This window comes from Solanum pennellii, chromosome 11, assembly GCF_001406875.1.
Source record: "Solanum pennellii chromosome 11, SPENNV200".
NCBI lineage: Eukaryota > Viridiplantae > Streptophyta > Magnoliopsida > Solanales > Solanaceae > Solanum > Solanum pennellii.
Window position 1 is genome coordinate 5,056,071 of NC_028647.1, and position 23,937 is coordinate 5,080,007.

Genomic DNA, 23,937 nt, shown 5'->3' on the forward strand with positions numbered 1-23,937 from the left:
GTGGGGGGGGGGGTTGAACTTGTAACCCTATGGGGAGTATTTTTTTATTTTTCTTAAAAGAGTTTAGGGCATCAATTTTAAAAAATTTTGATTGGTTATTTGGTTAATTTTGATTGGTCCATAGTTGGGTGCTATGGGTTGGACCCTACTTGTTACAGAATCTAATGATCAATTCTTCTTTTTTGCAGAATTTAACTTCTCTTTTCTCTCACTTCCCAATGAAGGGATGCATTTTTTTTTTTTACTAGAAAAGAAATCTAAGAGCTAAATTTTACAACAAAAAGATTCTATGTTACATCAAATTTTAGTTTGGACATAAATTTTAAAGTTGAAATTAAAAAAATTAAAGTTTTATAATTTGAGATTTTTCAAAATTTAAAATTGTATTTAAACATATATTTCATTTGAATTTATTTTAACATTTGTGAGTGGAAGTTTGAAAAATAAAAAAATTGGTTTAATATTATGACCAAACAAATATTAAAGATGTAGTTTTAAAATTTGATGGAGACACAATTATATCTTAAGAAATGTGATATATTCAATGTAAAATTTGGTAAAAGTTTATTTGGATCGAATGTTTATATCACAGTAAACAACAATTTTAGTGTAATTTTACAAATGAAGTATAGAGAAAAATACCATGTACACCCTTTTTATTTTTCTTTACAAAGTAAAGAGACTGTTTTCAAAACATTCTCGGTTCATATCGGATGTTTATAGCTAAATATGAGTCTTTCATAATGCGTATTCACCAAAAAAAATTAAATTTAAAATATTTTCACCTTAATTTTTAATTATTAAGATTAACATATTAATTGGTAGCATATAAACATTAAGTATTTACAAGAAAAATTTGTAAAAACTTAGCTGCTTCAATTTTTGTACTCAATTTAGAAATGGAAAAATTGTTAATTGAAGCAAAGAGATTAAACTAGATAGAAAATTGGACCACATAGTCAAGTCAATAAAAAATATTTATACCACTTTTATCAATAAATATATGGTAATTGTTGTGTCATTATAGTAGGGGCAAATAAGAGTAGGACTTTGGCTATTTTTAGTAAAACCTACATTATTATATTTTTTGGGGGGCAAATTCTAAGGGTTTTGGTTGTACTATGAATAATTTGAGTTATTACTTAAATAATTTTGAAAGAATTTTGATAAGATTCGATCATTAAAATTCAGAAGAATGCGAGTAAAGTAAAATTATAAAACTATCGACCTTTAATTAAAATTTTCGAATTTAATTTCTCAATTTAAAAGAGTAATTTCCCTAGATAGTCATTCATGTTTGGGAAATTACCTAGGAATATCACTTATGTTTGTTTTAGGACTACAATATCACGCAACTTTATCTGTTTTCCTCAAAATATACTTGACACAAAAAAATACATTATTTCTCTCCTACTACTGAGGTGCCATGTCACATTTTTAACTGATTATTAATATTTTTCTAATTCTTTTAAAGAACAAGAGGAACCCACATATTTTCTTGAAGAACTAGAGGAACTCATATCATAATTCTTAATGTAATTTTTTACTGGGTATAATATGGGTTTGTCTATTTTTTTTTTTAAATCTATCTATATATAATAGGAGAAGTAAAAAGTGTCACAACATGTCAGCACCATAAATATTCAAAAATTTTAATTTTTCAAAAGCATTTTAAATATGCTCTAAAAATAAAACTAAAAAAAATAGGAATTTTAATATAGCTATTTAAAATAGAAAATAGAAGTTCTTTTGTAAAAAAAAAAACTGTAACGACAAAAAATTGATGATTTTTAAATGCCTCTAATTTCAATTTTATAGGGAAAAAATGAAATTGAACCTTTTTTTTAAATAAAAACAGTAATGGCTATTTAAGGGGAAAAAATGAAAGATTTTAAATGCTTCAAATTTCAACCTTTAAGGTTAAAAAATGAAAACTGAAAATTGAATTATTTTATAAAAAATTGTAATGTCTATTTATATTTTTCACATTTTCAGTGATTTTAGGGAATGCTCCAACAAAATAGAACGTAAAAATATTTATCTAAAAAGGAGAAAAAAAAGTACACCATAAAAAACCTATAATTATTATTTACAAAATTAGTTTAAAAACTTATGTTAAAAAATAATAATTATCATTAAAAATTTTAAAAACTTATTGTTAAAAAATAGTTAAAACAGTCCATACTAGTTAGTTGTAGAAATTGGGTACTTTTTTTCATTCATTTTTAAAATTTATCTTTATATATCTAAAAAAACAAATTATTTTTTAAAAAACATAAATAGAAAAAATATTTTTTTTAAAAGAACATACTGCAACCTAATGTTTAAATAGATCTAAAACATATTTTTTAATAATAAAAAAATACGACATGACATCTTAATAGGAGAGAGATAATGTATTTTTTGTGTCAAATACAATTTAAAGAAAATAAATAAAATTAGGTGATATTATAATCTTAAATCAAATATAAATAATCCTAGATAATTTCTCAAACATGACTGTTTATAAGAGGAAATTATTTCAATTTAAAAAGGTGAGATGTACTATCCATTATACTCAAAAGTGAAGCAATGATTTTCTCTTTTTCATGTTGGGTGCCAAATCCACTATTTTTTCACATACAATCATAGGTCATAATTAGTAATTATGGTAACTAAAAACTTAGTATTATGAGTATCATTTTTCAAAATATAGTTTTTGACTTATCCATCTTTACAATTTTCTTTTAAATTGTGTTACTATTATTTCTTATATTTCAATACACTCTATTCCGTTTAGATTCTGCTTTGTAAAATTACAGCGAATATGATTTTTTAGAGTCTGTTTAGAATTTCGGTATGATACTGAACATCAAATACTTCACGAAGTTAAAAAGGACAATATTGAAACAAAAATAAAGTTATTTCCATGTGATCTATAATTCACACATTCAAGCTGTGGAAGAGGCATTACTATACCCTTTGGGGTGCGACCTTTTCCAAACCTTAAGTAAATGCAGGATGCTTAATGCATCGAGATGGCAATAGATAGAAGTTAAAATTCATTGATCCCAAGTATACTCCAAAAGTTTTATTTTTTTTCGAAAAATTTCACAGCATTTCAACTATTAGTCCAATATTTCATAACTACTACAGTGGTTAATTGAGTGAAGAAAATACAGTACATTATAAACTCTCTTTGCTACAAATTTGCAGTAATATTTAAAGCAAGCTCACCACACAAACAATTAAGCTACATGTTTTGAGAATTCAGGAGAAGTTTGCTAGAATGAATTTTGAATCGAATATCGAGTTGATCTTTACGAGTTGCTCTGAAGACGAGTCTTGATCCATGATTCCAAGTACTTCAACTCCTCGTTGTTTATCGAATGAGCAAGACGAGGGTAAGCCTAACGAATATGGTAGACAACAATGGATTATTGGTGATACGTTTGTGAGAAAACAAAGTAAAGATGAACGGTTTGAGAGACACGAGTGATTACCTTGAATTCACAAGTCATACCAGCTCGTTCCAGGAAAGGCGGTCCTGCTTGTCCAGCTTCAAACAGTACGGTCTTATCAGCCATACCATGAGACCACAGAATAGGGGTCTGCTCGAAAAAGTTTTGATATTAGATACTATAAGACATGAAAACTAATCAAGAAACACAAATCAAGCGGTAAGAGGAACATGTCCCGATTCAAATCCTACCACAGACAAATGCCTGGAATTTAAGTGGAGAATGATAGAGGAGCAGACAAATTATCCACCGAGTTTCGAATCATGCAACAGATAGCCCTTGGGGATTTGTTGGTTAGTAGAAAATAACTTTTGGAAATAACATGTCTTTCAATGCCACCACCATACAATTCTTTTTTAAACAACAGTGGTATTCAGCCCAGGTTGCGGCACCTCGATTAGTTCCGCGGGTACCTGCTACCTCCCACCAACACAGCAAGCTTAAGTTAATGGAAAGAAATCACCTAGTATTTTTCTCCTAGTGAGATTTGACGTCACAATAGTTTATTTATCATAGTGTTCATATATACATCCTAAGTAGTGAAACAATTAGCAGATTAGGGATCATACTCCCTCCGTCCCAATTCAAGTGTCTTAGTTTGACTGGGCGTGGAGTTTAAATTAGGAAGGCGGGAGTAATAAGAAAGTCTTAATTATTTGTAGACACTGAAGATTCCGTCACAGCAACCACCTTAAGGAAAAGAATAACATATGCCAACTTTGAAAAACAACTTCTAGAAAATTATAGAAATTAGTATCAGACAAGTACCTTTTTAGCTTCAGGAGTTTGTTGCTCTAATATAGAAGCGTTAAAGGGGACCCATCCGCTAAACACGGCACCTCCTCCTAGAGTTTTTGGGTAAAGAAGAACACTTGCTAACGTCAAAGCACCTACCAAATTAAGATTTTTAGTATCATTCATGAGTTCCATTATCTAATAGCAATGCACAAACTTGCAACTGCGAGTGAAAGAGAGACCTCCTTGACTAAATCCGCATACAAAAACGTTATTAGGATTAGTGCCAGCTTCGATCTCTTTATCGATCATTGCATGAACATTCTTAACTGCTTTGAGCAAATCAGTCTCATCTTTTGGCGAACTCTGATACAAGGTATTAAACATTAAGTTATAAGGAGACAATATCAATAAGCGCAAGTAGAACTGTGTCTTTGTTTCTGAAATTCTTGGACAACATAAGCAGAGAATTTTGATGGAGGTAAGAAAGATAATTTTGGCATATATCAAAATATTTAATGACATGCTGGTATCACATATGACTTCTATGAGACATGTTATTGTTAACTGCATATACGTTAAGTGGAAAAAGTAATCCATATAATAAAATTCTATCTTGGATAATTAAGTGTCATACTTGCAGATAATGCAGCTGGGCAAGATTACATGGAGAAGTTGAGAAAAGAAAGGATGAAAAGAGATGTAAGTGACCAGTGTTATCGAAAGCAAAAAGCACAAAAAAACTCCAAGGTCAGTTGGGGCTTTAAGCGCAAAGTGGAAATAAAGTGCGGGCGTCAATGAAAAAAGTCCAAAGAGAGAAGATAATATAAATATATTTTTTAGTCCAACACTAATAATTATTATCATGAACAACAAATATATGAACAAAGAAACTAAAAAACATAATTACGATAAAATGAAATACCAATTGTTTAGCATTGGCCTCTTCAGAAGAGGCTTCTCAAGGGCAAGGAAAAGTATGTCTAGGAACATTGATGACCACACTGAAACACACATTAAGCGAGGCAAAGCACTTAATACATTTTGGGCCTCGCTTTTGTGCTTAAGTACGCCTTTGACAACTGGAAATGAAAGGGGTGAAAGAGAAGAACTTACATCTGACACTGGTAATTCATGAATGTCAAACCATGACGGCATGACAGAACCATCTGCAGTAAAGTAAGACAAAAGAGAGATTAGATTTTAGATATTACCACCACTATTAGAGTGAAAAAATGGGCAATGCTACTAATGGCGGAGCCACATGCAATGAAGGGGAATTGAGTGTCCTTCACTGGGAAATGAAAAGAAAGATTCGGTGAAAAAGAAAGCCAGACTCGCATTATAGTATTTCAGTAACCAAGATGGCATTATAAATCTTGTGTTCTTCTGAAGAACTTCCTTCCACCATTCCAAGATACTACATCATAAACTTCATGGAGAATGTTCTTTTCAAAAATATTATTGACATCATTGTCAATTGCACCTAGATCACCGCCAAGCTAATCTTGTTCTTAAGAAGCTATAATTAACATCTTCATATGTAATTGTGCACTAATTACACTGCATATCCTATGTTTTCTTGACGATATCTGCATATGTCCAGAATGAGATGCAAGATTATCTACACTACTAGCTAATTTTGTCCTTCACGGAAAGATTGCTAACAGTATTTATTTGGAAGTCTTGAGCATTCATCTTAGTCATTTTAAGTGCTAAAGCTTCTCATCCTTGCCTGTTAAAGATAGTTCACTAACAAGAGAAATCACACTCGAAAAGCTAAATCCCTATCCACAGGGATAAATTCCCCCCCTTAAACCAACAACACCCCTCCCCTTTTTACCGAATTGAATGAAAAGCAAGGGAAATGAAAAGAACTAGTAGGTTCCTCAGAAACTCATTTGGTTGATTTCCCAGAATCAACAAAACTACATCATTTGCTAAGTCACTTCACATAGAATATATTGTCCTTTTTAAATATTATTTGGGATCCTCAGTACGAAATAGTAGCGAAACCTATGTTGCTTGGACTCTCCAAAAATCTTGCTGCACCCCTGTCGGATTCTCCAAAAGTGCACTACTTTTGGAGAATCCGACACGCACCCCCCGACATTTCTGAAGAGTCCAAGCAACAAGACTGAAACAAAAGCTGCACATAATTTGACAAACACTAGTCTACCCAGCTCTCTCATCTCCTCTTACTGCAATTCTCTTATAAGGACCAGCCATATATAACAAAACCATTCACATCTCGAACATGAGCAACATTTCTGATTCAATCTGCCATAGCACATGGATCAAGTCTACATTGTAAGCAATCCTATCCACTAGACACTGAAACCAACTACTATAAAATAACGACAATGCCTCAATCCCAACAAACCCCATCAAGGGGTAAGCCAAAATGAAACCTTTATGCAATTGTGTTATACTATTTGACCCTAAAACAAAAACTTCAACAGAACTAATAGTAACAATTACAATACACAACTTGCAACACAAACAAAATTCAAAACTCTTGTGCGATAGATAATAGTATGCAGAATCTGCAACATTAAACCAAATTCAAGACTCTTTGCAGTAAAAACAACAACTACGATTTACTCCCTACAAACCCCATCAAGGGGTAGGCCAAAATGAAGCCTTTATGCAATCCTATTATACCATTTGACCCTGAACAACAATTCCAGCAGAAATAATTACAATACACAACCTCAACTATAAACCAAATTCAAGATCTCATGTAATAGATATTACTATTAATCAGTTGTGACCATAGATATTACATGCCACTTAGCAATCCAATCAAAGAGTAGTCAAGAATGAAGTCTTTGGTTCTCACCCACTTCATTAACCATTAGGCCCCCATTTGGCCCAAAAAGGCCATTTCCATGGTGATCAATACAGAACCAATAGAAACAAATAAAATACACAACCAGTAAGTAAATGGAATCTTTGTGCAAATAAGTAAACACCATATGGTCCAAAAATGCCAATTCCACAGTGATCCACCAGAACCAAAAGAAACAAAACAACCCACCACCTGTAATAACTACATTAATTAGACTAGTTACAGTTGCAAGTAACTGGATTGGAAGGAGCAGAGGGGAATGACCATTTAGTGTTATTGAACTGAGGAGAAGTGAAGAATGTCTTGATAGGTTCATTTACAGTGCCAGAATCACCCCAAATCCCACCAAGAGCTAGGCCAAAAATGGAATCTTTAAGTAATCTCAATCAACCATTTGGCCCAAAAATGTCAATCCCACACTGATCACACCACAACCAAAAGAAACAGAAACAACACACAACCAGTAACATACAAACCACATCAAGTTGTTGGCCAAAAATGGAATCTTTATGCAATTAAGAAAACACCATTTAACCCAAAAATGTCAATTCCACAGTGATCACACCAGAATCAAAAGAAATAAAAACAACCCAAAACTTGTAATAACACAATAAAAACATTAATTATACTGACTGACAGTTGCAAGTGACTGGCTTGGAAGGAGCAGAAGGGAAGGACCATTTTGTGTTCTTGAACTGAGGGGAAGTGAACAATCCCTTGATGGGTTCATTAGCAGGGCCAGAATCACCCAACCCATGTAGCCAAAGAATGAAACTTCTAGCCATGGCCTCCGAATTTTTTGGGGAAGATGAGTTTGTTGGTTCAATGAGTCGCACAAAGAAAATGGTGAAACCAAAAGTGATTAGAAGAACTAGAAAGGGTTTTAGTAATGGAACCAATTTCATCTTTGCTCTTCCAAAGGCCTATTCAGCATTCTTTATTGTAATTTTTAAAAAAATGAAGATTTTTATTTTTTTTAATTTTTATTACGACGAGATGGATTACTTTCGTGCATCTCAACTAATTTCACGAAATGCATGTCATTGCCCACTAATAACAAGTATGAGGTAACTATACATGTTCATGCTAAGACATATAAGAAGAATAAAATTACAGATTGTGATATGATCTTTTTAAGTCATACTAGATATTTATTGTAAAACATCTAAATCGAAGTCAATGTTGATATTCATAAGAAATATTCCCACATGGTAGGTATAGATATGTTTTTTAAGTATAATATGATGTTACTTAAAAGGGAAATTTATATAGAGCTACATTAAAATGGATAATACGTATATGAATTTGAATCGTGACAAATATAGGTTATCATTTCTTGTACAATATTGGATTAAATCTTATCGAGGACATTGAGTCACAAAGAAAATGTATATTATATTCCTAATCAAATAGGGTTGACAAGTTTTTAGGCTAGTAAATTTTAAATTTTTTTGAAATATACATGATACTTTAAATAAATTTCAAATCGACATAAATTCACTAAACACATTATAACAATACATTTCCAAAAGTTTTCACCAAACACCCTAATAATAGTATGTGACTTCCCTATAGTGTAGATTCACCATACAACACTTAATTATGTTTGGCTGATTGGCTCATACATGAATATAGTGTTAAACTATTTAATACACCTAATTCTTGTTATATATATAGAGTTTGAACAAATATTGAACCATAAAAAATTTAAAAAAAATTATCAGATAATTTTTCAAGAAGTAATTTTTATAACTCAAATTTGTGATCTTTCCATCCAAACTCCTATAAAAAAAAGTGGATCATCTCAAACTATTAATATCAATACTTAATGTTACTACCAAACCTATAATATATAAAAATTGATGAAAATTAGCAAGTTGAAATTCTTTTGATAACTAAAGTCAACAAACTACTATAACTTTTACCAAAAATAATAATCAAATACTACAACATATTGCAAGGAAGAAATGTTAAAATGATTCTTTTATTTGAATAATGTTTAAAATATTTTTGATCAATTTTACTTTTCTAAATTTTATTGAATATAAATATATTAAATCTTCGTCAATATTTAATAAATTTTGATCATTAAACTTAACAAAATAAATATATTTCTAAGACAAAATTAAAACTCGCATTCAAAGATTTTTATTTATTTTATTTTATTATTTTTGAATATATTTCTCATATTTATAAAACGTTTATAAGGTTTGAAACTAAACCTTCAAACCAGCTACTAAACGAAAGTATCAAAATTGATTATTAATATAGGTAGGGGACTATTTGTAAATATATTCTAAAAACAAGGGACTAGTTTTGTCATCTTCTCACATTAATTATATGACATAAATTTTTATTTATTTTCATCATAATATACGGAGAAGATTATACAGAGAATCTTCAGAAGCAGAGGTTTTTACTTTCATGGCGACTTCAAAGCTCCAGGCTCTATGGAATCATCCCGCTGGTCCAAAGACCAGTGAGTTTTTTCTTCTTTTATTTCAAATTATTGAACAGAATTTTCAATTTTTTTTCTTTGATTTTAGATCTAATTTTTAGCACTTTTGAAATGGAAATTTATCATCGAAACTTGATTGAGAAAATTCCATATTGTTTCTTTGTGTGTTTTCACTTTTTTGTGTATTTTTTGGTGTTTGATTGTTTATTTTTTTGGAGAGATTGAAGAAAAAATTGAAAAGAAAAGAAAAAGATTAGATTTTTAGGTGATATTTTACTGTGTATGGTTGTTAGATTGTCATTTGTTGAATGATATAGTCATATAACACATCAAAGTTGATATAAATTGTACCAATATTGAGATTTTAATTTACAGATCTGTCAATTGAGTTTCTAAAGATTGGGGGAAAAGGCAAAGGTTGAGGGACTTGTGTCTTAAGCCACATGTTCGAGGCAACCGAGAGTGTGGCCTAGTGGTCAATGAAACACTTGGTGCACATGTGATAAGTATCTCCTCGAATTAGTCGAGATGCGGGTAAGTTGGTTTGGACACCGCGGTTATCCAAAAAAATAAAAGAGGTCACAGGTTTGGTACCTGCGCCAAGCAAACGAACTAACTAAGATATTTAAGGGGAGAAGGGTAGAGGATCATCCTCGAGTTTTGAAGGTTATGGCTGGCCCAAAAGGTCGGGTGATGGATTTCTTGGTCATTAAAGTAAAGTTTGTTAGAAGCTTTCAAGCCATTCGCATGTGCTGCTTCAGCAAAGTCTATGATTCACATCTTCAAGTGCCTTTTGATGCTATTATAATTAACACAATAAATAAAATGTATTTTTCACACTTATGTTTAGTGTTTGTTCAGAGTCTTATTAAATTGGTTAAGATTCGTAAGTCATTGCAAGGATCCGTGTGAACATGTCAAGTTCTACAGAAATGTTAATGATAAATTATTTGGTATTGGAATGAAATGAGCTCGAATGCGGAATGTTTATATAATGTTCATATGATTGATGTCAGCTAGTTGAGATTGAGGTGTAGACGTGTAGTTGATTGATATTGATAATGTAATGTATTTGTTGCTGCACATCAATGATAATCATTTATCCTTCATTGACAGATTCATAGTTTTGACAAAAAAAATTCTTCAGTTCTCTTTTTGGTGATTCTGTTTTTTTGTATGGATGTTTTCCTATGATGACTGGGAGGTTTGGAATCATTTAAATGGTTGGCTAAAGTTGCTATGTTTCTTTGTGTTTTCCTATAGCTACTGCACTGTGTGTACAAACATACTTTTTTCTTGTTATTTTGCGGCTTCAGGTTGGTATATTTTACTTATCATTTTCTTTGTTAACCGATCTTTTCACTCGTCGTGGTCTTCTAGTTCATTTCTGGGCACCAACCTTCAAGTGGGGCATCAGTATTGCAAATATTGCAGACTTTGCTAAACCTCCAGAAAAGATTTCATATCCTCAACAAATAGGTATTTCTCACGTCTCACACACTCTCTCTCTCTTAATGTAATTAAGCATAATTGGTCATTTTGTCATCAAACTTAAACTTTTTATGATATAGTATCTTCCATTTGTTAGATCAACTAGGCTTTTCTGTTTGGTTTTAATTATAACATAAGTTGCTTTGGTTATTGCAGCGGTTACAGCAACTGGAATTATATGGTCTCGCTATAGCTTGGTGATTACTCCAGTAAGTTCATTATTACTCTGAATCTCAGCAGAAGTTTACGTTTTTATGGTGTGATAGTATGATTAGCAAGCAAATAAATCCATTCTACGTTGTATTCAGCTGAATATTTATATTGGCTTTAGTATATGATTAATAGACAAAGTATATCCTTTTCACATTCAGTCTAGTTTTCATATCGTGTTAAAATCTTTATTCACCAGGCCTTGCACTTTACCACAGACCTTCCCCCTACCTTTGCGGGGTAGGAAGCCTGTTTCTGATAGACCCTCTCGTCTCAAAAGAAAAGTAACACTTTATCTTATAGAGGAAATAAATATTAGTACACCACTTGTAGGGTGTCATCACTTATACTTCCCATGGCACTCTTAACAATGGTTGAATATTTATCTTTATACGTTCTTACGGAGTGTTTTCATTCAAGTAGCTTTTAGTAGATCAAGTTGCAGCAAAGTAGGTAGTGAGTATAGCTTCTAGACAAGGTCAAGATGTTTGAAGTGAGGACTAGGTGAAGATTGGGGAAGGGATATGAAGTTATGAACAGAGAATTGCACAACGGAATGTTCGAGTAATACATGTATATTGAAGCAAAGCTGTGCTCTCTCTTTTTCTGCCACCAACTCCTTACTCCTTTCGCAGAGGCTATTGGGGGTGGGTGGGTTTCCTTGATTGGCGACAACAGGGAAGTTAAAAGGAAGAAGAGAGAACAAGTCTATCTTCCACCTACACTTGCTTTCATCCTTGCATGGCTTGAAACTAAACAGCTACTACTGTCTTGTACTCTTCCTCTTTTGAAAGTTGTTGATGTTGTCTTTGTGACTGATGTAAGTTTTTTCTATATGGCCACAATCTAAAAAGTGAATATTTACCATCAGAGCAAAAGTATAAAAGAGAATCAACCCCAACGTCATCTTACTTGTTGCAATGTTATCATAGAGAAAAGTGTTTTTGTTATCATAGAGAAAAGTGTAAAAGAAAAGCTCTAAGGTCCCAAAAAAAGAAAAACTTTTCTTGAGTATTTGCAATGAACAGATGAAAAAAAAGATAAAATAGAATCAAAACAAGCTGTGGGGCATTAGTCTACTTCATTTTCCCAGCTTGCATCATGACTTTGATGCATGATTTCCATTACTAGCTTCTTGGTTTATGTCTTCGTTTTCTCTTATCTTGTAATCCATACTTCTGAATTGCAGAAAAACTGGAACCTATTTAGTGTAAATGTGGCAATGGCTGGAACAGGCATATACCAGCTTTCACGAAAAATCCGGTGAGTCAGTTCATGATAGGGAATCCCCTCTCCTATACCTTTTTTTCCCGTTATAAACCCCATTCGTTTTTCTTGATTCAGTAGACATTTTTGTTGCAACTATAACTTAGTTTTTTTTTCGGGATTCAGGAATGATTATTTCAACGAGGAGCAACAACCCGCGCTAGCTAAAGAATGATGATGAAAATTGTGATTATTCAGGATCATCTAACTCCTGAGCTTTGAATATTGTTCTAGCAATTTGATGTTTTACTTCTTCCTTCTGATATCACTGTTAATGTGAGACAAGTAATTGAGTGAATAATGACAGTTAATAATTCCATTTGTCTCAAATTACTCGAGTTCAACTATTTGAATCATCTTTGGGAAACTCTCACATATAGCCACTTAAAAATAGTCTAATTACTCTCCATAACTATAGTTTGATAATTATAATTCGTAGCTACATGTTATATGGAGGATACAGGCGAGCGAGATTGAGAGAGAGAGGAGAGAGGCGAGAGGGAGGGAAAAGAGTGGAAGAAAGGTGAATTATATATGTATATCAATTAGATAATTGTATATTATACATATGTAATTGTTTATATGACGAGTGAGATCGGCAGAAGGAGGAGAGGCGAGCGAGACTAGGAGAGGGAGGAGAGAGGACAAAGAGGTGAATTATATACATATAATTGTACATCATACATATTCATTTGTGTATATGACAAGCGAGATTGGAGAGGGAGGAGAGAGGCGAGCGAGGGAGAAAAGTGAATTGTATATGTATATCAGTTAGATAATTGTATACTATACATTTGTATTTGTATATTTTGGCGAATTATACATATACAAACGTGATTAATTATATAAACTCGAAATCAGCCACGTAATTAATGTATAATGTTAGTCGCGAGTGGTAGTTATAGCAACTATAGTTATGATGAGTAATGAGATGATATAAATTTGTTTAACCACTTAATAACTTTCACATATAGCAAACATAAAATTCATATTTGTATGATATAACAAAGTTTGCATAATTGCGCTCCATAACAAACTTATATATGTATAATTCGCTATAGATATACAATTGAAGTGAATTGTATAAAACGAGAAATAGAGAAATTATATACAATTTGAATTGTATAAAATGAGAAAGCGAGAAAGACAGAATTCAATTGTATAAAACGAGAAAGAGAGAAATGCAAAAGAAACTGAGCAGGGGAATATACAATTGAATCAAATTGTATAAAACGAGAAAGAAAAAAATTATATACAATTTGAATTTGTATAAAACGAGTAAGGCAAAAGAGACTTGGGCAGGAAAATAATTGTAATGTATAATTATAAGTGCATTGGACGATATGTAATTGCTGCGTTACAATTTTCTCTTGATTTACACAATAAGAAAAACAATTTATACAATTCTATTGTATAAAGCGAGAGAGTGAGAGTGGCGAGCGAGAGAGGGACTGACAAACAGTTTTGCTATGGAATACAAATAAATTAAAGGATATCTACTATATTTATTTTATATTAGTTTGTCATTATATACAATTATCTCTTCCTAAAAAGCCTGGAGAATGAATATTAGTTTTAATTTTTTATTTTCAATCAAACTCCTCTTAAGAATGAAAGAAAGAAAAAAATGAAATTAAAATAAGAAACTCCAATGATGATAATCGAAAAATAATTCATATGTAAAAATAATAATCAAATACACCTATAATTGCTAGATGGATCATATATATGTACTAGATAAGTATGACTCGTGCTATTATGAGTCCAACGTGTTGACTTATTCATAGTCTAAAATTGACTAACATAAATAATCACATCACATATAAAACTTATTAGTATTATAATAAGATATGACTTCATCATAAATAAAAATAAAATTACTTTCAAATAGCTGAATGAGAAATATGATAATTTTAAGGCATATGACAAACATTTAGTTGTCCTATCCTAATTTGAGTTGGATTTGTTTCAACTATTTATATAAGACGGAGGAGAAGGATACAATTCATTCTTGCTCTAATTTCAATGGAGGATTTCGAAGCAATATGTCACCATAACATGAGAGAGGCAACCTTGTTGTTCGACCGGAATTAAGATTCCATAACGATGACTATCTCAAATCAACATCAATAATCGAGTTGCCGGAGAGAATGGAGATTGATGATGATCAATGTTTGAAGGATATTGAATGTGTTATCTGTATTCAACAATTGGAGGGGGAAAAGATCGTATGCATGCCTTGTTCACATATGTTTCATACATGTTGCATTAAAATCTGGTTAGACAAGAGTCACCATTGCCATATTTGTCGCTATAACGTGTCATCAATATCATGATGAAAGTGGTGTGCCGAAAATCATTTTGAAGAAAGTCGACCCTAGTTTCATATTTTCTTCTTTGTTGTTAGCATTGCTCATATGATTGTCTAAAACTTTTTTCATTAACATGGAAATTGCTTTATAATTTAGTCCTCTCAACTTTTTCATTAATTCATTATTCGTTAAAAGAAAATGAAGCACGATAATAGCAAATAGAATTAAACGGTATCTAACGATAAGAACTTTGATTAACATTTTATGATATATTTTTTTATCATAATATGCAAAGCTTGCAATTTATAGTACTTTTCATATAGTTTTTGAATATCTAAATTTTAGTTTAAAATATCTAAATAATGTAATCTAATTTAATTTTGAAAATTAGTCAAATTGTCTTTCATAAAACGCAACATGACATAAAAGGAGACAGAAAGAGTAGTAAACAAACTTGATGATATATATGTTCGCAACAAATTTTCGTAAGGGCTAAAAATTAACTGCAAGCAAAATAAATAAAAGAAAAATATGTTTTTATTGATGAAAGTACAATTCTGTTGTTCTCTTGATTCTTCTCTCCTAAGTTTCTCCGTGATTCGAAAGCCTTCAGTAGCGTGTTTCTCGAATGTAAGATGATTTAGACCTCCTTGAGATGTATTTGATCTCCGAGAAAAACTCTGTTGATCACTCTTTAAAGAGCTACATAGTTGATGTTGTATCTTTCTCCAATTGCAAAATGCTTGTTGAAGAGTTCTCTTGATGCCCTTAAAATGTCATGTCCATTCTCTAGGTATAGTTGTACGGGATGAACAATGTTGATTGTGACTGACCAAAAGATGTCATTTTGACACTTGACACATTATGATTTGTTTTTGCATTTGACTTAGACTCTTAGACTACCACCTCATTTGAACACGTGGCGTCACCTTGTTGGTCTTGGATGCCTAGTCACTGTAACATGTTACATTAGTTTGGGCTTCAAGATGAAATGGACCTTGAACTTGAAGTTAATAAAAATTGACTTATTTATTTGTAAAACCCAAATAAGCATGGATTTAATCCAAATTTTGTATGAATTAAATCGAATAAAATTTATTTTTCTACAATATAATCTAGGTCAAAGACATAAAAGAAGATGGAAAGAGTGGTAAACAAACTTGACGATATATAATCTAGTGCAAAGACAAAAGTACAACACATGATATGTGGATACTCAGGACCAGTGTTTTTAAAAACGTTTTTTGGGCAAGTCTAGGGGCGGACCGTACCAAAAACGCTATGAGGTGTAAATTAAAAAGGTAGATCCATAAGATGTAATTAATACTTATCTCAAAAAGAAAATCATAAATCATTAAGCTTTTGCTTATTCTATTAATAATAAAACTATAAATTTGAATATGCATGACACTACGCCTCGTAGATTATCTCGAAGCTTATGCCTCGCCCGGCACTGTATAAAATGTCTCGCCTCATGTCCCCGCCTTTTAAAACACTGCTCAGGACTATCAAATTCTTATATTTACTACTTATGTCTTCATAAATATTGTGTTTTTACTTTCCTTGAGCCAAGTGTCACAACCTCTTTACCTGTCAATTCTACTTTCCCCAAACCCCACTCATGAAACTATATAATGGCTATGTTGTCATTGTTGTAGTTCTTACTCCACCATAGTTATTGTGATACTTACCGCGGTTAATGTGGCAGCTTAAAGCTTGAATCATTCATCATTTCTTTCTTGCAATTTCAGTTACAAAATCAGCTAAACTTTAAAAGTTGCATAAAAAAAATTGTTCTCCAGTTGTGCTATTACTTTTGTGCTTCATATCTTTAGTAAACAATTGTGATAAACTACACAGTTTGCATGCCTATAATTAAGCTGAACAAACTACACAATTGATAACAAAAAGCTGAACACGACAATGGGGTTAGATGGGGCGGGGCAGGGCAAAGCGGAGCTAAACCTTAGAAGGGGAAGACTTAACCCCCTGCCCCGCTGCCATCTCTAGTTCACTTTGTCCAATTTATCCTCTTCGGTCTGAATGGTTTTCGAGTCAGCATCTTTTTCCTCCTGACCCGTGGATTCCAGAGACAAGTCCAATGTGTTTTCATTTAAATCTTGTCTTTCTGGAGGTTTATCCTCTGGATCCTGATGTTTAAAAAAGCAATTAGAAGAAGCTCATATATATTATACTTGCAAAGTTAAAGAACACATCACCAGGAACAAACAAAAGAAAGAAAGTATACTATTGTTCTCATTTTCGAAGAAAAAAGAGGCGAAAGGGGAAAACTTTCTGTTCATATCCAGCAATATAAAAAAATAATTAGTGTTACTTGAAACAATATCCTCCATCCCTGATCCCTCAAATCAACTGAAATATCTCTCTTTTAGGCCCCTCTATGTTTGTCTCTATTCCCCCCTCCAAACTGCAGCATTTCTTTCTCTTTACCCAATAGAAAGGTAAGAAAAGCACCATATTAGTTCTCTTCGAAGCGACTTCTGATTCTAGGCAGCATCACGAATTTTTGAAAGGGACAATAGAAAACCCCAAGTAAACATTGATATATGATCCTACCTCCATCTCTTCTTTGGCCCCAAAATCATCATTAGTTCAAGAAACTTGACAGATGAATCCATTTTCTACTGGCATATTAGGAGGCTTTCATTATTCTTTTGGTGAGTTTGTTTCTTTTGTGATTTTTTTTGAGACAATTTTTTTTTTGGAGACAATTCTTTTGTGATTAAATAAACCAATTAACACATCTGTTTCTATCCATAGCAGGATATGTTCTTTTAGACAGATTATTCTGAAGTCTTCTAAAGATCAACCAAAAACTTGATAACACAAAAAGACTACAACATGCTCAAAGAATGGAGATAGGAAATAAATGGTACACCAGTCAATTATGTACCTGATTTTCTTCCATCGGCACATCATTGATGTCAGGTTTTTCATCACAATCATCAGCTTGAGATGTTGGCTCCCCGGTATTTGCATCAGCCACCATTGGTTTAGCTTCATCCTCATCCTGGTCTGATGTCTCATTATTTTGATTTTCAAGCAGAGCAACCTATCTCAACCATTTTAAAAATGAAAGTTGTTATTTCATTTTTTTAATAGGGACTAACAAATATATGAAATTATTATCAATTGGCAAAAATCAGAACTATTTCCTTTGTGATGTACTAGAAACAATCCTGACTGAGGGAAAATATATAAAAATCATTTTGGCAATCCCCAGATTACTCAAGTACAACGACAAGACCAATCTGCTAAAGGTAAATACAGTATCAGGTGTGATAAGTGATGAGAGTACTATCAACCCTCATCAATGACGAGTGATGATTACTTACACGGGAAAGGAAAAATATTCAAATGCCAAATGAAAAGAAAGATCAGGTAAACTTTTTGATAAGAAAATTGGCAAGCCCTATGTTCTTAATTAGCAGTTGTGACTTAATTTGGCATTACCTCCTTACATCCACCAAACATAAGAGAGAGTTTATGATAACGGAAGCAAAACTGTTGAAAACTAAATAACTGTTCTCCTTTGACTGCACGAATTCACAGCATATCTTGGAGGTACTAAATAAGGGACCAGTACGAAGCAACTACAGTGGCTCATATTATAATGGCTTCACCTTGCTACTAGAGGAAATCTACAAGTTAAATCATCTCTTCAGGTTTCAAACTACCAACAAAAAAGCACAAAAGCGCACATACACTCAAAATAGAATCAGTAATTGAAGGCATCAATCTTCATACACACTCTCGGTCTGTCTCTCCACTAATACGCTCACTCTAACCATAACATATTTGAAATTTTATGTTGTTAACTTTCTTGACCGTTCTGATGTATAGATAGTCCCCACATCGACATGAAAAAATAGCAAGCGACATAAAAGAACAAGTTAAGGATGTACGGATATCCAGGAGTACTTCTATTGCTTGCACCATGTTTTATGGACAAGTGGTATATGGGCAACTGAGAATGGACAAGACAAAAAGATTGAGTCTTACATACTTATGATAACTTAAATTTCTGTCAACAAAAACTTACTTCTTTATCTGGTAAGTAGCAAAACCACTATTCAAAAATGATATAACATCAACGAGCGATGTATCCAGCACCAGAACTGCTTTTCAGATAAAAAACTTGCAGCCTATGAAGTACCACAGTTATATAGTTCTTACACCTCAATCGAGTTGGTACCTTCTACATCTTTTTCTCAGTTCCACACCTTGCCAACCTAAATAACTTAGCAAATTCCCAAAATCTCACATTTTAAAACTAAAATTAGCTTTTGTGTTTGATCAAAAGCAATATATAACAGCCCCTTAGCTGTGCCATTTGATGTCAGATCTACACGAAACATGACAAACCCGTCAACCTTACTCACAACTAAACCAATTTCTCCACTTCTTCCCAAACAACCAAACAGTAATATCAATACATTATTTTCAAATCCCTGTCTATTTACCTTGTTTTCTAGGTTCAGTACCTTGCTTTCAAGTAACTAGACTGTGTAAATAACACATACCCAATGTAATTCCACAAATAGGGTTGAGGAGGGCAGAGTGTATGCAGACCTTACCCCTACCTCGTAGAGAGGTTGTTTCCGACAGACCCTAGACTTAAAATAAACATTTCCAAGCAATTTCAAAAAGAGTACAAAAATGAGGACACTAACAACAACAAAATAATGTGAAATGGAGAGCATACATAATATATAAGGGATAGAATAGTAATCACAACAAAATAATGCGACAATCGAAGCATAAAAAACAAAAATGATAACCAAAATCAAAGAACAAGAAACCACCAATGATGTCTATATAACTTTGGTGAATTTGATGCCCAAAATGAACTAATTTCACTTCTAAAATCGTGCAAAACATAATGAGATTCTCGCTTGAGTTTGCACTGCCACGCGATATGCAGGTAAAGGATTTGTTCAAACAATGGGCGGATCTAGGGGTCCGAGAACACCCTCGAAAAAATATTACACAGTATATAAAAGTTTTTTTAAAAAAAATGTATATCTAGATATTGATTCAAAATTCAACTTGAGGTTCTAAGTTCAAATCTCGAACACTACATTTTTATTTTCCGAATCTCCTTATTAAAAATCCAAAATCCGGAGACCTATTTAGCCCAAATAATTCTCCGCCACCAAATTAATTTTCATCCCTAAATAGAATGGCATTATATTTAATTTTTAAAAATAAGAAAAAGTAAATCATATACAGTTCATTGTTTAAATAGCTCAACATTGAAAATTTAAAATACACTACAGTAAACAATTGATCTATATAATCAGCAGTAAAAATCATTAAAAAAAATTAGTTTATTACCGGAATATACTTGAATTTACGTTTGGGAGGTTCCTCGATCGGAACGTCATCGTCCTTATCGGGGCTTTTGGAATCGCCATCCTTATCGGCGCTACTGTTATTGTTGTTGTTATTTTGGCTGGCAGTAATCGGAGTCCACTTCAAAAACACGAGATGAGAGACATTACTGCCATTAACTCTGCCGTTAGCGGCGGTCGATTGGTGATTGTTTTTGCTGGAGCTGACGTGAACCCATTTCTTCTTCCATCTCCGAACCGGACCGGTAAATACAGTGGTCGGACCGTACCTAGTTGATGAACGGCCGAATCTGGCACCCACTCCTTCCATTTACGGTGGCGTATCGGTGGTAACTCACGGCGGAGAATTATTTTCCGATCCCGGAATATTTAATTATTTTTATTTTTTTGATCTATGGGTATTTATAGCTTCGCTTTCTGAGTGATCAAGTGTGTGAAGGTCTATGATAAGGAATTAGGAGTTATCTGGACCGTTGATTAATGTTTGTTTTTAGCATTTTTATACTAATTTGGAACTTTAGTTGTATTATTAAGTATATATTTAAATAATTTTATGGCTTGGTTAAGATAATCGAATCCACTAATTATATGAATGTAATAGAAAAGAAGGTCTAATAAGGAGTCAAATCTTTTTTTTTTGGGAAGAGCCATAAACACTTTTTAAATATTCTATTTATTTAATCAAATTTAACTCTACAAATTATTTCCAAACTTTTATATGAGCAATTGAATTATGATAATCTAAGACTTTTTTAATAATGTTTTTAAAATTATCATGTAATAAAATTCTCACAATTAACAATATTTCACTCTTAAAATCATCTTGAACTCTTTTTTTAATTCTTTTTTATTAATTTTCATCACAACTTTCTTCCGTAATATTTAAAAATAAGTTATTGATTTTTATGTAATCAATATAACACATATGTTAGATAATCGAGAATAATAAATAATGTGTTATTTTATGTTAAAGCATCAGAAATATAACTACACATTCATATGGTTTTTGTCGAGTGATGATGAAATTGGTGAAGTATATTAGTATTAATTGTAAAAAAAATTGCTAATTTTAGTCACAACTTTCCTCCATGTTTTTTGAAAACGAGTAGTTGGATTTTATGTAATCGATAAAACAATGTTATGTTGAAGCATTTGAAACAAAAATAATATATCATTTTATGTTGAAATATTTGAAACATAATTGTAAAGTCACATGATCTTTGTCAAGATATAGAAAATTTTGATAGAATCAATGAATTACACTTGCTTCCGATGTATGGACACATTGAGAACTCGTGATGTCTATCCACCTTTCTTTCGTTGTTTTGAGAATCGTGTGAATGAAAATAAGTTTGTATATATAGTAACACACTTACTTGAGCAATGCTATAAATAGAGAATGAGTAGAGAAAATTTAATGAATGGTGTCAAATAAGTCTTGTTTTGATTTTTGAAAACAAATTGATCAAAAACTGGTCAAATCATTTTTAAAATGCAATTAAGTAAATTTGGGACCAAATTAATATTTTCAAAACTTTCTAATCTTTTACAAAATATAAAAAAGTACTTCATTTTTTCAACTTTTATAATTCTATCCAAACCATTCTTTTTTTAAAAAAAATAAGGGAAAATGCACAAGTACCCCCTCAACCTATGTCCGAAATCCCAAAGACACACTTAAACTATACTAAGGTCCTATTACCCCCCTGAACTTATTTTATAAGTAATTTTCTACCTCTTTTTAGCCTATGTGGCACTAGTTTGAAAAAAAAGTCAACCATTATTGGGCCCACAAGATAGTGCCACGTAGGCTAAAAAGGGATAAAAAATTATTAATAAAATAAGTTCAGGGGGGTAATAGGACCTTAGTATAGTATAAGTATGTCTCTGAGATTTTGGGCATAGGTTGAGGGGGTACTTGGGCATTATACCAAAAAATAAATGAAAATAGGCATTTCTCTTCCTCTTCTCTCAATGTTTTCTCTTCTCTTCTTCTTTCTCTTTAGAAAATCTGAAAATCCGACTATCAAAACAAATATTTTCTCCCATTATCTTATCTTCTTTTTCATCTCCAGTCGTGACTCTCTCCTCTTTTTGAACTGAAAACTGTGTTTGACTTAAATGGGTAAGTCATTTTTTTGAGAGATTTTACAATTTTGAAACAATACTAAACTTTTTTCTTGGGTTAATGAAGAATAAATTGTTATATAGATGTGAAAAATGAATAATAGTGTAATGATACATATTATTTATTGTTTTAGAAAGAAAATTAACAAACTCAAAAGTCATAATTTGAGAAAATGTATATGTAATGTTAACATTCACTGAAAATTCATTTTTTTTGTTGTTTTTGTTGTTCTTTTTGTGACCATCTTGTTTATATGATTTAAGAAATATAATCTTGTTCAGTTGTCCACAAATATTTGAAGTGTAGGAGATTGAAAAAATCTATTTCTCAATCACTATCTATAATTAGTGAAAGAAAAAAATAATGATTACTGCTCTGTATCACAGTCAAACCCAAAAGGCAAGGAGAACAAGAAGGAGAAGGAGAGGACCTAGAGATAGGAAGGAGAAATTGAAAAAGAAAGCAAACGAGAAAGAGAAAAAGTCGAAGTCATCAATTGTGATGTGAAGCAATAATATACACCATTGATTAGATTGATGGTTATGTATACCATTGTGAATTACTTTTTTTGTTGATAAGTTGTATAAAACAATTGGTGAAGTGTTTATTTTTGTTGATAATATTAATTTTTTTTTGTTGAAACAAATGTCAATTATGATGGAAAAGAAGAAATGTGGTGTATGTGGCAACATATATAACCTATGTTGTAAATAACACCACAAAATTATCTACATGTGCCCCAACAGAAAGGATATATGTGGTAACATATGTCACAGAAAGAAGATATGTGGCAACATATGTCACAGAAAAAAGATATATGACAACATATGTCACATAAAGAAGATATGTGGCAACATATATCACAGAAAGAAGATATGTGGCAACATATATCACAGAAAGAAGATATGTGACAACATATGTCACAGAAAGGAGATATGTGTCAACATTTCATTGTTAAAAATCTGGTGTCTATGGAAACATGTAACTTTTGTTGTAAAAAAACTATAAAATTATCTGCATGTACCCCAACAGAAAGGATATATGTGACAACAGATGTCACACTATGAATTATAAAAAAAAAATTTTAAAAATAAAATAAAAATGTCTAAAACAATCGTCCTTTCATTTTTTCTCTCTCCTCTTCTCTATAAAAGGTCGTCTCGTTACATATTTTAAATTTAATTTTTTTTTCTAATTTTCTTTTTCTTTTCCCTCTTTCCTTTCTCTCGTTTCATTATTTCTTTACAATTCAAATTGTTGTTATGTTTTCTACAACATCAGTGGTAATATGTTGCGATTTTCTTGTACAACAAAGTGTCGCTGTTCTCATCATTTCTAGTTTATCGTTGATATCTTCTAAGATAAAATATAATAGTTATTGGTATTAAATCAGGACCTTTTAGTGGTTTTTATCACTTATTTGTTTGTAGGATGGTTGGGTTGTTATTCCTTTTGAAATATTATCTGGCAAAAAAATACATTTTAAGCTGTACATGTTATCACATATGACATGTCTGTTACAATTTTTCCAACAAAACATGCATATGTTGTCACGTATGTCACTTCAAGATTGACTTAATCGATAATTGAGCGATTTATGAATGTAAAAAT

General features: G+C 31.9%; 3 protein-coding genes across 4 annotated transcripts; 1 reads left to right on the top strand and 2 right to left on the bottom strand.

The window, feature by feature from the left end:
- Positions 1 to 3,057: 3,057 nt before the first annotated feature.
- Positions 3,058 to 8,009, bottom strand: LOC107004615 (probable carboxylesterase SOBER1-like). 2 transcript variants are annotated; one of them, XM_015202890.2, is made up of 6 exons: positions 7,724 to 8,007; positions 5,352 to 5,404; positions 4,478 to 4,601; positions 4,269 to 4,390; positions 3,483 to 3,590; positions 3,058 to 3,389 (listed from the first exon to the last, which is right to left on the bottom strand). In XM_015202890.2, the coding sequence occupies exons 1-6, from the start codon at positions 7,989 to 7,991 to the stop codon at positions 3,300 to 3,302; spliced, it is 765 nt and encodes a 254-aa protein (XP_015058376.1). In that variant the 5' UTR covers positions 7,992 to 8,007; the 3' UTR covers positions 3,058 to 3,299. The 2 variants fall into 2 exon arrangements, 1 of the variants encoding a protein (XP_015058376.1); XR_003575064.1 differs by lacking the exon at positions 3,058 to 3,389 and adding an exon at positions 3,692 to 3,913 and having other exon boundaries at positions 7,724 to 8,009.
- A 1,397-nt stretch (positions 8,010 to 9,406) lies between these two features.
- Positions 9,407 to 12,884, top strand: LOC107004616 (mitochondrial pyruvate carrier 4). The gene is made up of 5 exons (XM_015202892.2): positions 9,407 to 9,565; positions 10,925 to 11,023; positions 11,192 to 11,244; positions 12,435 to 12,508; positions 12,638 to 12,884. Exons 1-5 carry the CDS (start codon positions 9,511 to 9,513, stop codon positions 12,684 to 12,686), a joined length of 330 nt encoding a protein of 109 aa, XP_015058378.1. The 5' UTR covers positions 9,407 to 9,510; the 3' UTR covers positions 12,687 to 12,884.
- Positions 12,885 to 16,568: 3,684 nt separating this feature from the next.
- On the bottom strand, positions 16,569 to 20,560 carry LOC107004617 (transcription initiation factor TFIID subunit 11-like). The gene is made up of 3 exons (XM_015202893.2): positions 20,182 to 20,560; positions 17,738 to 17,896; positions 16,569 to 16,973 (listed from the first exon to the last, which is right to left on the bottom strand). Exons 1-3 carry the CDS (start codon positions 20,506 to 20,508, stop codon positions 16,830 to 16,832), a joined length of 630 nt encoding a protein of 209 aa, XP_015058379.1. The 5' UTR covers positions 20,509 to 20,560; the 3' UTR covers positions 16,569 to 16,829.
- Positions 20,561 to 23,937: the final 3,377 nt, after the last annotated feature.

Coding starts and splice junctions, on each gene's coding strand:
- LOC107004615 (XM_015202890.2), bottom strand. CDS start 7,991: ATGAAATTGGTTCCATTACTAAAACCCTTTCTAGTTCTTCTAATCACT. Junction 3,591..4,268: donor AAACTCCTGAAGCTAAAAAG/GTACTTGTCTGA, acceptor TTTTTCGAGCAG/ACCCCTATTCTGTGGTCTCA. Junction 3,390..3,482: donor GTATGACTTGTGAATTCAAG/GTAATCACTCGT, acceptor CATATTCGTTAG/GCTTACCCTCGTCTTGCTCA.
- LOC107004616 (XM_015202892.2), top strand. CDS start 9,511: ATGGCGACTTCAAAGCTCCAGGCTCTATGGAATCATCCCGCTGGTCCA. Junction 9,566..10,924: donor TCCCGCTGGTCCAAAGACCA/GTGAGTTTTTTC, acceptor GTGGTCTTCTAG/TTCATTTCTGGGCACCAACC. Junction 12,509..12,637: donor CAGCTTTCACGAAAAATCCG/GTGAGTCAGTTC, acceptor TTCGGGATTCAG/GAATGATTATTTCAACGAGG.
- LOC107004617 (XM_015202893.2), bottom strand. CDS start 20,508: ATGGAAGGAGTGGGTGCCAGATTCGGCCGTTCATCAACTAGGTACGGT. Junction 17,897..20,181: donor GTAAATTCAAGTATATTCCG/GTAATAAACTAA, acceptor TGGTTGAGATAG/GTTGCTCTGCTTGAAAATCA. Junction 16,974..17,737: donor TGCCGATGGAAGAAAATCAG/GTACATAATTGA, acceptor TTTAAACATCAG/GATCCAGAGGATAAACCTCC.